The sequence below is a fragment of the Sorghum bicolor genome, chromosome 9 (assembly GCF_000003195.3).
Source record: "Sorghum bicolor cultivar BTx623 chromosome 9, Sorghum_bicolor_NCBIv3, whole genome shotgun sequence".
Taxonomy (NCBI): Eukaryota; Viridiplantae; Streptophyta; class Magnoliopsida; order Poales; family Poaceae; genus Sorghum; species Sorghum bicolor.
The window spans coordinates 58,291,584-58,307,961 of record NC_012878.2 but is presented as its reverse complement, the minus strand read 5'-3'; the positions used below and the strand labels follow the sequence as shown (position 1 = coordinate 58,307,961).

At 46.8% G+C, this 16,378-nt stretch overlaps 1 protein-coding gene and 1 pseudogene across 1 annotated transcript; both read right to left on the bottom strand.

Moving 5' to 3' along the window:
* LOC8064744 lies at positions 3,782-10,437 on the bottom strand (annotated as a pseudogene).
* On the bottom strand, positions 13,727-15,232 carry LOC8064743. The gene has a single exon (XM_002440285.2). The coding sequence runs from the start codon at positions 15,071-15,073 to the stop codon at positions 13,964-13,966; it is 1,110 nt and encodes a 369-aa protein (XP_002440330.1). The 5' UTR covers positions 15,074-15,232; the 3' UTR covers positions 13,727-13,963.

Sequence of the window (16,378 nt, the reverse complement as noted above, 5' to 3'; positions counted from 1 at the left end):
GGCCGGGGCAACGGGAGAACGAGAAGTGGCTGTCGTCCATCGATGGATCCGTGGGAGATCATGCATCGCGCTCGCGCGTGCGCTTTGCGGCGGGAAGCTAGCTAGCTAGTGCGCGTGGCGTGGTGGGCACCGGCCCGCCCAAGCCGGACGCAGGATATGGAATTATGGATCATGCATGCATGATTCATGATGCATCCTCTCCGCGAAGTCCACGCACGCCTTCACTGACGGGTGCAGTGCATGCATGGCCATATGCATCTCATTCTCAGCGTCGACTGGACTGGGGGTTATCTCAATTTGATTCATGTGTATGTGTACTAGGCTCCATCCATCAACGTGTGGCCTACTGAGAAAGCTCATATGCTTCCGTTGTCCAAACTCCAAAACCTTTAGTTATGCAAGTTATGCTCGTCTCGTCTAGTTACAAACTAAACTTGGCATTTGTAACTAGAATGCATGGTGTATATATCAGTCTAATCTAGAGACATATGGTCTACTGGAAATAGAAAGCTTTATGCTATTACACTAAGACATCAAAGATTTAACAGCTAACACCCATATATATAAAATCTCGAAATCGTGAGTTATTCGGATATTGATCTAGGAGGGAGTGTGGATCGTAGGAAGTATAGTTTGGCCTTTGTTGGAGGATTTCTTGCAAAAACTCTAAGCATAGTTTTAAGGCAACAGGTCAGTTTGGATTGTCTTGATAATTTTGTCTTGGACCTAAATAAAAGTTATAGATAATTTTTTTTCTCGATCGCTTAAAAGGTTTGTGCATCTTTATATTAAGATGCAAAAAAATATTTAATACAATACGTCTTAGCGGCACACTATAGGCCAGAAGAATTGTTCTTGGACGCTCAGTCCCACCTTAGTGTACTATTTCGAAACCACTTAGGGAGTGTTTGGTTTGGGGTTGTTAAAGTTTTGTAGCCCCACAAAACTCGGCTTCGTGGCTGTTGCGGACCAGCTGCAATTTTTTCGTGGTCCAGTGACTGCCAACCCGCCAAGCCCGTTGGGCAAACGAGCAACCTCACAAGAACCCGCAAGAGTGAAGACTAAATATATACGTTATGTCTTTATTTAGTAATAATAACTTTTGTTACAGGATATGTGTTTTTGTTTCTATACATGTATTTCTTGATGTTGTTATATCTGAGAACGTACAATATATAGATAGCCGGGATATGAAAATTAAAATAATCAGTGCAAAGTTATATCAGTTGTGCTCGTCGATTAACTGGATATAAATGTTTAGTTTATAGATTCGAAATTCTTACAATATGTGTAGATACTGTACATAGAGAGAGAGAGAGAGACAGTATCCACGTAGTCTTCGCTATAGTACAGCAGGTCTCGCGGATTTAGCAGCCTAGTCTGTTATGTCCGCGGAAAATTTACCCGCGAAGTTTATAGCTTAGCGGCTGACCGCAAACCCACAAACAAACTTTGCGGCAAGCGACGCGGGTTAGCGGACGGCGGTGAATGAGCCCGCCTGCAACCTGAGTCCAAACATTCGATGTGATTGGCGGTAAACTTTACTGCACTCAACCAAACAGGCTCTTACTTTATACTATGACAATAATCAGACCATGGTACTATTTTGAATAACAACAAACTGACCACGAGCTAAAAGCAAATTGACATTAAGTATTTTTTTGTTGTGAAAGCAATTTTATTTAAGCAAATCGACTGTTGGAGCCATCCGATCGAAGCCGTGCCCACGACTACACAAAGACGACGATCGAGAATAAGGGTGTGTTCCTTCTTCTCACTTCTCACTTTTTGTATTTAGTTTTGTAGAATAATATGAGTTGATTCATCACTATTTTATTTCTCATAAGTTAATAATTAGTATATGTAAGTATAAGGAATGGATTGATTCATGATAAAAATTCATAGGATAAACTCATATACTGTATCATCTTAGGAAGTAGCGGCGGAGCCACCGCCCGGCCACCCCGGACGGCCGGCCGGGCTCGTGGCCAAGTTCATAAAGAAAATTTTTTTATATCAAAATAGATTTTTATAATTTTTTTAGCTAAATATTCTTATACAATAAATTTTGTCCGGGCTCCTAAAAACTTCAGGCTCCGCTAATGTTAGGAAGCACCGAATAACTCCACAGACCAAACATAGCCTAAGTCGACGATAGCTCAGTTTAGCGTCGGCGCGCGCCGTGGCGAACAATCGTAATCAACCAGGATCGAGTCAATCAATAGTCAATACAATCTAGCGGATCGGATATTTTCAACCAGGATTTGGCATCGCGGCCACGGGTGCCGTGGTGCCCGCGGACCACCAACAAAATAATGCGCGCGCGCGTGCCGACCGAGCCATGCTACCTCTCCATCCATCCATCCATCGTTTTGGACGACGACGGCGTCGTCGTCGGTCGTCTTCGTCTCTCGTTGTCGTCGTCCTCGTCATCGGTGCAACTTGAACGCGGGCTAGCTTCCCTATTGGAGCCGTACCCAGCTAGCGTCGTCGTCAGTTATTGGCAACTTTGGATGCCTGCTGGTCCAAGCGCTCAGCCAATATATACAACCTCATCGATTGATCACGGAAAAAACGCGCATCTTCGCATTGCGTGCTTCGTACATTATTCGTCCTTGCTTTTCTAGTAGCACTGTACGGAGTAGCGCATACAGTACTACGTACAGTTTCTGACCAGAAACATATGGTATATCATATCTTTACCACTGCACGCAAACGAAAGTTTGAATTCCATTGTTTAGCGCGTCAGCGTGCCTGATGATGTGCAGTATATAAGAAGATTTGACTTTTAACCACCTCTTGTTCTTGTCATGTCTAGACTAATACTGATGGGAAGTGTAAAAAACTAAAAATACATTTCAAGGTTGCAAATATACTGATGGAGAATAACTAACTGACAGAATACAGATACTTACAGCAAAAGCTGTTCTGATGCTGTATCCAAATGCCTTTACAACAATGGTTATGGCAATATGTTCTTTACTATTACAACCACTATAACAGCTGCAAGTAATACTATGCCAACATGATTCCACGAGAACTTAATATGCATGAGCATTCCAGTTCTTGCAAAGAAGAACGCTGCAAATAAATTGTGAATGGCTCCCGACTTAAAATAAAATAGAAAAGTTTGTTAGAGAGAGAGTTCAGCCTACTAAAACGAAACGTCAGATTCACCATAAACCAGTATGTGTTTATATATCAAATATAGTTGTCTCATGCATAACGAATCAATCCATTCATACAGGAAAAACAAACTAAATATTTGTTCTTTGTTCTTACAATGCTGCAGTCACAATTCAATTCCTGACATTTTAGTCATCTCAATGCCAACTATGAACCACCACCGAAATTGTGATGTCTACATGAGAATAGAAGATTCTCAACGTGAAGAAATCATATCCATCTCATACTTTGTGAGAACACTATGTTATACCGGTAGTCCGGTACACAGGCATGTATTCAACACTACTGAGCCTCAAAAATCACACTGAAGCAATAAAACGACATGCTTTAATAAATGAAACAAGGAAAAAACAGACTAGCAGCAAGCAAAAAGTACCGGAGGCCAATTGGTAGGGTTCAGTCTGCAACTCTGCATATATTAAAAGAATATCAGGAAGTGAGGGGGAAAAGGGCAGGTACCTCTGAAAAATGTGGAGAACAATGTCTTTCAACTTCGTTCGTTAGGAATTAGGCACTTGACACAGCAGACATAATATTAGGAACTGGGACCTTATAAAGAAAGAGTGAGTCTAGGTACCATGCAAAAAGACTGAGTCTAAGCGCCTGCGGGATTGATATTTTCTTCTACATCAAGCACCACGACAGCTTTCTTCAAAAGAGCCTCAACAGGAAGGTGTGAGTTTTCAACAGTCTTGGATATTGCTTGCCATTTTTCACCATGCTTTGGTTCTGAAGCAACACATCTTTTCAGAACATCCTTTTGTGTGTCCGCATTTCCATGCTCAAGTTCGAATTTGTAGTACAATGCCCAGAATCACCAACATCAGGAGCAAGAGTAACAGCCCTGTTCAACCAACTCCTAGCTTTATCAACCTTCCTGTCAAGCAGAAAAGTTTGGCCATGGTTGCAATGACATGTGGATCATGATCACTTTGCTTAATAGCATCCGTACTCTTTCCTTTACGCTGGGGGCGTGGCGCCATCTCAATAGCTGCAGCCCACAGAATACCACTTGCTGGACAGTGGACACTCTTGTAACGCCTTGGCCAGTAGAGCGTCAGCTTCCTTTTTGTTCCCGTTCCTCAACTCAGCTCGAATTGCCGCAAGCCAGAGTTCAGGTGTAGCGGGGTTCTTCTTTCTAGCCATTATGAGGACAGCACGTGATTTACTCAAGCCACTAATCTTCTCCTCTAGGCTAGTTTGAGAGAGCCAAAGAGGGATGCAATTAGGGCAGTGCTTGAGGCCATTCTCAAAACCTCCTTGGCCTTAGCTCCATTACCAAGACAGTCCTCCATCTGTCCAAGCATCAACCAGAATTTGAAGAATAAAGGGAACAGCGTCAATCCTTCCTCCAACAATCTCTTTTCCTCACCAACATTGCCCAATTCCCGCTCAACAATGGCAGATTTCATCCAAACCCTCTCTGTCCCTCCTCTTTCACTGGCCTTGGCCAAAAGCATTTTCGCTCTCTCTGGCTCGTTGTTCTCAAACTCGAGCTTGAATGCAGCCAGACAGATCTCTTCTGAATTGGGGATAGCAGCATAAGCTTCCTGAAGAATGGCACAAGCAGCAGGCATGTCCCCAGCCAACCATTTTTTCTTTGCAGCCATAAGCCTCAATACTTCAGCTAATGGATTGTAGTTGACAGCTTTCTTGAGGAGTGCATCAAGTGACTCCCCAGTTCCATGGCTCTTCTCAAGTTGAGCTGCTTTCAGCCAAATACTAGTAAGGAACACAGTAAGTGCATGTGCATAGATGGCACGTGCTATTTCAATTGAACCACGCTTCTTGCATTCCTCAGCATCAGCAACCCATGTGTGCTTCTGATCCTCATCTTCAACACCAATGCCTATGGTGTTCTTCACAATAGCCTGGCAAGTCAAAACTGATCCAGCACGCTCTGCGGGTTCTGCTTCTTTTAACCATGCTTCCCTATCAATATCCATTCCTTCTCTCTGTAGACATCTGATACCTCTCTCAATCACCTTGTTAACTGATTGTGCGTTCCCATTTGCCTCCTCTAGCTTTGCAGCCATAATCCAAATGGCAGGCTCCTTGGGGAGCTTCTCCCTCGCCTTGTCAAGTATTTTCCTTGCTTGGTCATAGGTCTCCAGCCTCACAAGGGCAAGCCAAAGCTCAACATGCAATGGGCAACACTCCACAGCCCTGTGAAGCAAGAGCCTTGCATCCTCCTCATTTGCAAGCTCAACTACAGCCTTCCATAGCCGGACTGAATCGGGAATGTGCTCCAACCCTTTCCTCAACACCCTGCTCTTATTCAGATCACTACTCTCAAGTTTTGCTGCCTGCAACCACAGCTTCACAGAATTTGGAATTGACATCACACCACGGGCAATTACAGCCTTCGCCTCATCTGGACTGGCTAAACGGCACGCCTCAAGCCAAACATCTTCGTTCTTGGGACACTCCTCACAGCCACGCTGGAATGCTGGATGAGCTGCCGAGCAACCTGAAGTTTGCCAGCAATCTCTTCGAGCCTAGCAGCAGTAATCCAACCGGGTGGGTGCTTGGGATTTGTCTGTGTCACCTACTTGAGCAATAGCCGCGCCTTCTTGATGTCAGAAATCTTAGCATCGCTAGCTAGTAATCTTCATACTTTTCAGGTCTGTCAAATACCCTTTGGGATCAACTACGGCGAGCCCAGAAATTGAACCTGACAGCCTATCCAACTTGAGCGAGAGCACAGTGCCACGGCCCTCACCCACAGCTGTGAGATCGGTAACAGAAGTCTGCGCCCATGGCGTCTCTGTGCCACCAGCCGCACGCGGCACGCCTATCCAACTTGAGCGAGAGCACAGTGCCACGGCCCTCACCACCCGGGCAATTTAAATATTTGCACCCTCAGATGCCCTTCTTATAAGTGCAATTATAAATTTGCCCTAGGTATCTCTTTAGTCATATAAATTTGCCAATTTCAGCTATGTGGCAGTCCAACTCATCATGCCAGCTTGGATTGGCTATGGGAAAATACCCTTTTGCCCCTCCTCTGTTTTGAGGACGCGTTCGCATCCAGGACGCCCCAGGAATCGCGTTTGGCTTCGAAGAGTCGCGTTCTCCCCAGAGCCGCGACGCGTCCGCCCCTGCCCTCTCTCTGCGCCCACGCGCCCGACGGCGGCGGCGACTTCCGGCCCTCTCTCTGCCTCACCACGCGCCCGCCGGCCCTCGGCTCCTTCGCGCCCTCCCTCCGCGTCCGCCCTCGTGTCCGGCCCTCGGCTCCCTGCGCCCCTCCCTGTCCGCCCTCGGCTCCAGGTGGCCGGCGACAAGGAGAGAGGCCCGGTGGACGGTGGACGGTGGCCGGAACTCCGACCCCGATGTGCACCTCCATGACCCAGGTTCGTCGCGCAGTACACCCCTCTCCCCTCCCCACCTCGCCGGCCCCTTTTTTTCTTCACATTGCAGAGCTAGGGTTAGGGTTGAATTTTGATTTTACTGTAAATGGATGGTTGAACACGCTTCTGTGTTGATGTAGGCAAGTTCGTAGGCGGGTGATGTAGTAGGTGCTCGATCCCGATCTGTGACCATGGAACCTGATGACTGCCCCCCATGGTGAGTCTCTCTACTTCGACTGTAGGTCAGTACAGATGGTTGGGCTAACTGTGCAATTTTTTTATGTTTATATTCATGCTAGGATCGAACCTGGCAATGCATTTAGACTAGTTCTTACGGTTGGTAAGTATACTGCTGTGCTTGGGGATGGTGGGCTTGTTGAAAGGTCTGACGAAGAACATGTGCTGTGGGTGGATAGGAGTGTTGGGTACAATACAGCTCAGTTTCATGCGGATATGTCTGCAAAAATTATTTGGGGACCTAGCCAGACTTTGTCAGTGTGGGTTTTGGATAGTGATACTATTGGCTCTGAATGGAAAATTAGAAGGGATGAGCATTGGCAGAAAATGATAGAGGAGAAATGGAATGAAAGGGTGGCATACATTGATGTTGAGGTTACTACAAAGGCTGGAAATGAGAACAATGATGGTGGCATTGCATTTTTGTTTATGCACACTATGTAGTTGACACTATAGGTTTGTAACACTATATGTTTGTAACACCATATGTTTCTAACACTGTATGGTCTGTTGTGCAGATTCAAATCAACAGTGATGACCACAAGTGCCCATCAATGAATAGAGAGGACACAAAGATGGCTTCTTTAGGATGGGTTGCACACAGAGCAATACCTCTATTGAAGAAAAAACCAAGTATGGGGGCTGCTGCAGTTAAGGAGTTTCTTGATGACAAGTACACAATTGACATCCCATACCAAACTGTGTGGTATGGGAGACAGAGGGCAGCGGACAAACTATTTGGTAAGTGGGCTGATTCTTATGATTGGTTGTATAGATTCAAAGCCGAGGTAGAGTTGAGGTCACCTGGCAGTGTTGTAGAGATAGACACAATCGGAGTTGATGGGAAAGTGCATTTCACTAGATTTTTTTGTGCTTTCAAGGCTTGCATAGATGGATTTGTACATGGTTGTAGGCCTTACATTAGTATAGATTCCACACATTTGAATGGAGAGTGGAATGGACAAATGCCTGCAACTTTAGCATTAGATCGGCACAATTGGATGTTTCCACTAGCATATGGTTTGTTGGACACTGAGACCACAGAAAATTGGACATGGTTCATGGAACAACTAAGAAAAGCAATAGGGCCCCTCCCTAGGTTGGCTATTTGCACTGATGCATGCAAGGGCCTTGAAGCTGCAGTCAAGGAAGTGTTTCCATGGGCAGAGCAGAGAGAGTGCTTTAGACATTTGATGGAGAACATGAAGAAGTACTACACTGGTGAGGTTTATGCCAAAAATATGTGGCCTGCAGCAAGAGCCTACTCTCCACATAGGTTCAAATACTTTTTTGACAAGGTTGTGGTAGCAAGCCCAGAAATAACAAAGTGGCTGGATGCCCATCATAGTTTGTTATGGGCAAGAAGTAAATTCAGTGCAGACATCAAATGTGATTACATTAACAACAACCTTGCTGAGAGTTGGAATTCTTGGGTGAAGGACTTGAAGGATTTGCCTCCTCACTGCATGGTAGATGCTATAAGGGAGAAGTTAGTTGTACTGTTTGCCAAGAGAAGAAGGATCTCTAGGGCCTTATCACCTGGCATACTACCTGCTATAATTCACCAACTTAATGCAGCTTCCAAAGGGCTGCACCACCTGAAGGTCACTAAAGGTCACTAAAGGCCATCCTGAGCAAACTGAAGTCACTGAGCTGTATAAGGATGAAGAGGTCAGGAGGCATGTTGTTTATTTAACTCAGAGGGCATGCACTTGTAGGGAGTGGCAAGTTACTGGAAAACCCTGTCCACATGCACTAGTAGTCATCACCAGAACAAGGCAACCAAACATGGGCAGCTATGTGGATCCCTACTACTCTGTTGAGAGGTTCCAAGCTGCATATGATGGAATAGTAGCAAATATTACAGACAAAAGTCAGTGGCCTGAAGTGCATAAGGGATTTCATCTGCATCCTCCAATTGGGAAAAAGAGAGGGCCAGGCAGGCAACCAAAAAATAGGAAAAAACCAGCAGCTGAGAGAAGTGGGAAGGCAACTAGACAATCCATATGTAAAAAATGTGGTGAAACCGGGCACAGGGAAGGTAGCTGGAAGTGTAGCTTTGCAGGAACTAAGAAAAGGTAAAATTGAACACATTTTATGATTGGTGTTGCAGCAATGTAGTAATGTACTAACAATTTATTATTTTTTTTCTTGCAGAAAGAGAACTAAAAAGACAAGTGTGAAGCCTGGGAGGAAGAAGACAAAGACAGGGGACATTCCTGCTCTTGAACAAACCACTCCAAAGACAAGGCTGGCATTAGCAAGAGAAGCTGCAGTGAGGGCAAGGCTGCAGGCAGAAGAAGCTCAACTTAGAGCTTCAGAAGCTATGGAAGCTGCTGAAGCATCAGCAAGGGCAGCCAATAGAGAGCTCCTTGTTGAACCTGTGCATACAGAGATTCAGCTTGCTGAACCTGTGTGTACAGAGAGCTCCCCATCCGGTCCAAGCACAAGAAGGTATTGTCTCTACAAATAAGTTTGCTGAACCAGCAGTGCTTGTTGTAGTTAATATCCTCTAATTTCAAAAATATTTTCTTTCCAGGAAATTGTTGTTGGGTGCAGCTGAACCTATTCCAGAAGAAGAGCTACAAGTTGTGGAGGTCGTGCCCAAGAAGATGACTCCTAGAAGAAAGATGATGGCCTCCAAGATCAAGAAAAAATGAGACTATCCAAGGCTGTGACTTTTGTTCCATGAAGTGTCTTTTGTCTTTTTTTATTGGAATCTTGTGTACTTTTGTTGTCTAGAACTGTTAAATGGCCATTGTCTTAGCTACTATGTGTCGCCTTGAACTTGTTTAATCACTATGTATGGATGCCATGACCAAACTTAGACATCCGTGCTCTTTTGATAATGGTATGCCTCCGGTGCATGTTACATTATATATATATTGCTGCCATGTATACATGTCGATCCATAATTTTACTCTGGTGCCTCCTCTCTGTCTGGAGAGAAAAATACAGAGGGAGGAATAATTTTACTCTGGTGCCTGCTCTCTGTCCGGAGAGAAAGAAAAAAACAGAGGGAGGGGCAAAAGGGTCTTTTCCCATAGCCAATCCAAGCTGGCATGATGAGTTGGACTGCCACATAGCTGAAATGGGCAAATTTATATGACTAAAGAGATACCTAGGGCAAATTTATAATTGCACTTATAAGGGGGGCATCTGAAGAGGAGCCATCCGTAAGGGGGGCAAATATTTAAATTGCCCTCACCACAACTATGACTTGCGGCCGAGTCCATCCTCTGGTCGATGCTCTCCCACTGTCCCACACGGCGTCGGCCTCGCGGTCGTCGTCGTCGGCAGCGGCGTAGGAGAAGAGGTCGGCGTCGTTGCCCTCGTACTCGTCGAACTTCTGGTTCTCGTCGTAGTCCTTCTCCTCGTCACCGCCGTCGTCTTCGCTGCCATCATCCTCGCCGGGAGGCTTCCCGCGCCCGCGGCCGATGGCGGGGGCCACGGTAGCGGAGGCGGAGCGGTCGGGGAGGTCGGGTGCGGCGCGGGCTGGCCCGATATCCGAGCGGGTGGTGAAGCTGGTGGCGCCACGGCCGAGTCCCGCGACATAGTTGGGCGGCGGTTTGGAATTGAGGAAGTCGTACCGCGCGGGGCGAGCGGCCGCCGGCGGCGGCGGCGGGAGCGGGGTCGGGGTCGGGGTCGGGGCGGTGCCCGACATGACGATGATAAGCGGGGAGGTGGGGCTGGGGGAGGATGAGGGACGAGGAGCGTGGGGCGGCGCCGGCGAGGGCGGCCGCGAAGGAGGATGGTTGATTTTTTTTTGTTAATTTCTTTTTGAAATATTATTGTTGATATGTTGAACTGCTTTCATGTTCATCTACTTGATTTTGCAATAGTACGAACTTTTTTTTTTAGAAAATAGACCAACTAAAACACATTCAAGATCAAGCCATGTTTTTTTACTTCAATAGAAAATATAATCTGTCTTTAGTATAACGTTAATTCATTCAATTATAAACTACTCACTCCGTTCTAAACTAGTAAGTCTCCATCTCATATCTCAAGGAGTCAAAATCAATCATAGCTTTCACTAGGTTTAGAAACAAATAGTATCAATATTTGTATCTTTAAATATGATTACTAAGAAAATATATGGCGTGATTAACCTAATGATTCTTATTTGATATCATAATATTAAAGAGTTTTTTTTGTTAAAGTTGAAATTATTTGACTCATCAATATACAAGATGGAGACTATTTTGAGACAGAAAGAGTATGCAACATCATACACATAATAATGTAAAAGAACATTAGAGTACTACTGTGTAGTACACTTTGCTCCTTGCCTATTCATAATACATGAGTTTAAGAGGCAGTTTAACAAAGATACAGTTTGATAGAGCGCGCTTTACCACCAACTCCACCACCTCTCCAACCAAACACCTAAAACTCAAATAGCTTCACCAAAAAAGCCCCACAAATCATGGTGACGAGAACTACATGCAGGAGAGGGAAGATAGAATATCAAGCTTTACCTAGCTCCCTCTCACTCCCATGGGCCCACCCTTCTTGCACCCCAGAGGAGGAGTTGTGGAGGAATCGATGTTGGTGCCGAAGCTGCTCCTTCATCATGCGCCGCCAACAGGTGAGCTAGGGCACAACATAGGAGCAACAATCAGTGGAGGAGGCCCGACACAGGGGTGGGGAAGGCGAAGGAGGGCCTCTCAAACTCTCCAATCAAATGAAAGGGATTGCTCTCTGGTGGCTTCCGTCATCCATGACATTAAGTCATCGAGTGTGATACAATAATTTCATCTATTGTTTCTGACTTTATTCATATTAGTAGATGTTGTAATGTGGTAGCTCGCATTCTAACTAGATCAGTTGGTCAGTCTTCAGTCTTGTGACTCAATCTTGTTTCATGAGACCCTAGACTTTACCTAATCTTCTTCTCTATGTAACGATCTGTTGATTCAATGAAAGATTACCCATTTTGTTTAAAAAAAAGAGAGGACCAGTGCAAGGATGGAGGTGTCGAGACGGGCAAGAGAGATAGGGCAGGAGGGAGAAAGAGAGAAAAGAATGAAAACATTTCTCCAATAAGTAAAGCTGGAGCCAAATATAAAGTTATCTTCATCAAAGAAGCGAAGCCAGGACCATTTTAAGCTAAATAAGCCCAAACTTAACAATGGAGCCCTAAACGAGGTTATCTAGACACAACATAGAAAAAATAGCGAACTATAGCGGCGCTATAACTGTTGGTAGGACTGCCGCTAAGCTTTTTTCCGCTATCACAACTTTCACCGCTATTGCACGCTACAGCGCCGCTAAGTTGCATTTGCTATGATAAATTTCACCGCTATTACGTGCTATAGCGCCGCTATGGTAAATTTTCTCAATCTGACTCTCAAAACTCTATCTTAGACTAGATTATCATTTATCGGTTACAACTAATTTGATATTTTGGACAATAAAGTTTTCATGAACCATATTATAATGTCATATTAGTATTTAGTAATGTTACCTAGACTTATGAAAACATATTTTTATTCATCAAAATTTATATTTACTATGTCTTTTTTATCAATTACTTGTGTTTTTCATGTATTTTTTATGAAAACACTATCTGTCATAGCGCCGCTATAGCACCGCTATAGTTGCATGGCTGGTGAAAAAAAGTTGCCGCTATTTTCAATAGCCCGCTATTTTAAACTTTGAGACACAAAGCCACCTAAGACCATCGTATCGCAGTAGCAGACCTGGTACTGGTAGGCAAGGTGATGAGACGACGATGCTGGTCGATTAATTCATCAAATTGAGAAGCATCATCAACCTCTTTGGCAGCTAGCGCGTTAGTTTGTTTTTTTTTTTCGGTTAGTTGAGAGGATGGATGTGAGTAGAGGAGAGAATCTGGTGGAACTGTGCTCGCGGCAACAAGCTGACAAACTCGACAGCGTCTTATTATGCTTGTCCATCTATCGTCGCTGCGCTCGCTCGCAGCAATTACTCCTAACTCGATCACTAACCCCGGCCGGCCCGTTTTATAATCTGTCTCGGGCATCATCAGTTCAGAGAGGTGCTTCACAAAGAAACTTCCAGCAGCTCCAAACCAACTCGATCCTCGTCCTCGCTGTAAGCGTGCAACTGTAAATTTTTACAGGCCTCTTATTTCCTTCTTTGTGCACACTACTATCTACCAACCTAGTAGCTAGCTTAATTACCTGCTGTATGTATGTACTCCTTCTCCTATGGCTGTTGCATACTTGCATCTGAATCTGCAGCTATACCTAGCCTGGCCGTGCATGTTATAAATTACAGGTGTCACGGACGTCAGTACGTGTGCCCCTCCAGATTTCAGATTCACAAATTAACTGTTAGTACGTACCACAAAAAGAGAAAGAGATGATCCAATGCATTTCCGTGCATGTGTATTTACCCTGCAATTATTAGAGTATACTCCCTCCGTCCCAAATTATAGGTCATTCTAAGAATCTATGGTTAGTGTAGGTGAGTAGTAATCTCAGTCTCTACGGCCGATCCAATGCAACGAACCTGACGCAGCTCGTACGGGTACTGCATCATTTCAAGAGAGAATGAATGTCAAGCGAGACATTCGTTCATGTATAAATCTATGGTCATTGCAACCATGATGATGTCTGAATTCCTGATTCGATGGGATGGAGATGGAGGCATCCAGGGATATCCACTGGCTAGTGGCTACCCTACCCACCGTGATCGTCGTCCTCAGGTCCCCTCGGCGGCGGGCCTACTCCGTTCGTGCCAAACACCCGTACCCACCAGGTGTCAGCAGGTGCTCTCGCCTCTCTTAAACTTATCAGCCGAATCTATCAATCAATCAGTAGTGGCTAACAGTACTTTCAGTTAGGCATTCAGCACGTCGTACGGCGTGCCACTGCTCCTTGCTCCATGCAAGGCTTCAACAATGGCGAAAACTTGCTTTGGTTGCATACGTGTTTGGTCAAGTTTCCTTCGTTCTCGCGCCAACATAGATTTCCAAACATCGATCCATGATGCTCGAGCTGCATTTGCATTGACGAAATGGACAAGATCGACACAACACGTTCGCGGACGCGAACGGAAACGGAAACTAATCACGAACTGAACAAGCAAGCTACTATACATATCTTACACGGATCGATGGGAAGAAGACGACCCAACAAACAAGCTAACGTACTACGTCGACGGACGGATGATGGATGGATGGGTCGGGGTCGGTCATGGACTCACGGCTCGCCGCTGCCGAGGACGGCCTCCCAGACGTCCTCGAAGGCGGCGACGATGGCCGGGTGGTGGCGCGGCGAGTTGAGTGACAGGTACCACACCAGGAGCTCACTCAGCGCGTCGGCTCCGCGGATGCGCCGCCCGGCCACCATCTCCACCATGGAGCTCCGGAAGTCGGCGTACGGGTTGCGCGACCGCTTCACCACCGCCGTGCTGCCCGCGGCCGCCGACGACGCCGCCATGGCGCTGCCGCACCCGCACCTACTGCTGCCATCACCCGACTTCCTCTCCTCCCCTTTCTTCCCTGCTGGAGGCCGGAACGCGTCGGCGGTGGCGGGTTGCCTGCTGGACGCGCGCGCGCGCCTCGGTGGCGGCGGTTTTTTCTTGCGGCGCCGCGGTCTTGTGCCGCCGGCGCCACCGTTATTGTTGTTGGTGGTGCCGTACAGGTCGGAGACGGAGTCAGAGGAGAAGCTAAGGCTGCGGGAGGAGAAGAGCGTGGACGACCTCGCCGTGCCCGCTTCCTCCTCCAACCCCTCCGCCTCGCTACTGAACGGCGCGGCCTCGCCGTCGGTGTCGCTGGCCGACGACGACGACCAGCTCCATCCGTAGCCGTACGAAGGCGAGCGCGGCAGCCTGCTCCTCCCACTCCCACCGCCCGCCTTTCCCTTGCTCCGCAGCGTCGTCGGCACCGGCGCTGAAGGCTGCAGGACCGCGGCGGCGGCGGCAACCGACGAGCGCGCGGAGCAGTCGATGGAGATGTGGACGAGCGCCCGCGCGTCGCGGCGCCGGTGGTGGTGCCGGTGCCGACGCTGGCAGCTGCTGCTGCTTCCGTCGCCGACAACGACGGACCTGCAGGACGACCGCGGCTCGTGGGCATGGGCGCCCCGTGGACGGCCGCGAGCAGGAGGCGGCGGCGGCAGTTGTTGGCGCGAGGCGGCGAACGTCGTGGCGTTGGTGGTGCTGGCGAGGCCGACGAAGGCGGTGGCCGAGGTAGTGGTGGTGGTGGCGGCGCACGACGTGTGCAGGAGCATCTGCGCTAGCTGCTGCCTCAGCCGGCCGCCCATGCCCACGCCGGCCTGCTGCTGCTTGTCGTGGCGGCGGCTCTTCTCCATGGAGGAGAAGCAACTCGATGGCACGCACGACACAGTGCAGTAGGCGATCGTGCGCGTCTTTGTGGTCTGCGTCTCCTCGCGCTGGCGCGGAGGGGCTTAAATAAAACACTTCCATGTCTGATTTTTTTTTTATTGTTCACTCATCAATTTTACAGTATTCACTGTTTCACTATTAGAAAAAAAATCTTTTTGATTGTACTAATTCGTTGGTTAATTAAGACCATAATCTAAAAATTCAGATAGCTAAGATATAGCAACTCCCACTCAGTGCCGGCCCTAAGGGGGGATGGTAGGAGGTGCGACAGCCGAGGGCTCTCGCGCAATGGGGGTCCAAATCTAAGTATATAATACCACATATCCTTTAGTTATAGTTTTTGTATATTAATACATATATATACGGTGCAACGCTCTTTCACCAAAAAAAATTGTAAGTCAAGGAGCCGAGGCACCAATGTCCGTACACACGCTGCCACATATAGCGATCACGAGTCACGACTTCTGGACTTCCGGTGAGACGGCGAGATCGCGAGGAGAGACGCAGCGACATCGACGATACAATCATCAGTTCACCATGCGATCACCGGCTGCAGTGGATAATACCAAAACCACTCAGCCTGAGTTAGTCTTCCAAAATCCAAACGATAATGGCGACCAGTTGGCAGGGCTCGATGAGGACTACGACATGTGATCTTAGTTATTTTCTTCTACTCTTTTATTTTTTGTGATTTATGAATTTTGGTTCTGATTCTGAATTAGTTCATGTCCCAATGGTCTATGTATTAGTTTTTTTCTTGTTGAATTTTTGTCTAGTATTTTGTACTCATATAGTTATAGTTTTCTTGTAATTTAGGCCTAGCTGTTAGAATTTTAGAATGTTACCCAAAAAATATTTGTGAGGGACTGTGAAAAGAAAAGAAAAAAAAAGACAAGAAGAACAATTTGTCTATATATGATTAGAGAGGTCGCAGTGATGAATTCGTCAAATTTTATAATTTAGAGGGATCGTTACGATGAATCTACCTACCAGAGGGCCTCAAAATAATAGGATCGGCGCTGCTCGCACTTCAAGTGTCACGTAGCTAATCCAGGCGTCGAACTTGTTTCCATTTCTGCCTAGATTATTATGATTAATTTGGGCAATCTTTTATGAGTGGCTGGCTGGCCATTATGTCGTCAAACGGAAAATGATGATCACTGAAACCTGAACTGACGATATTGGCACCTGGGTCAGCAGTGGCAGTGCAATGCTGGCTCAGTGGCTGCCCCCCTGGCCCTGGGGCCTGGTGGGCTGGGCCTCGCTGACGA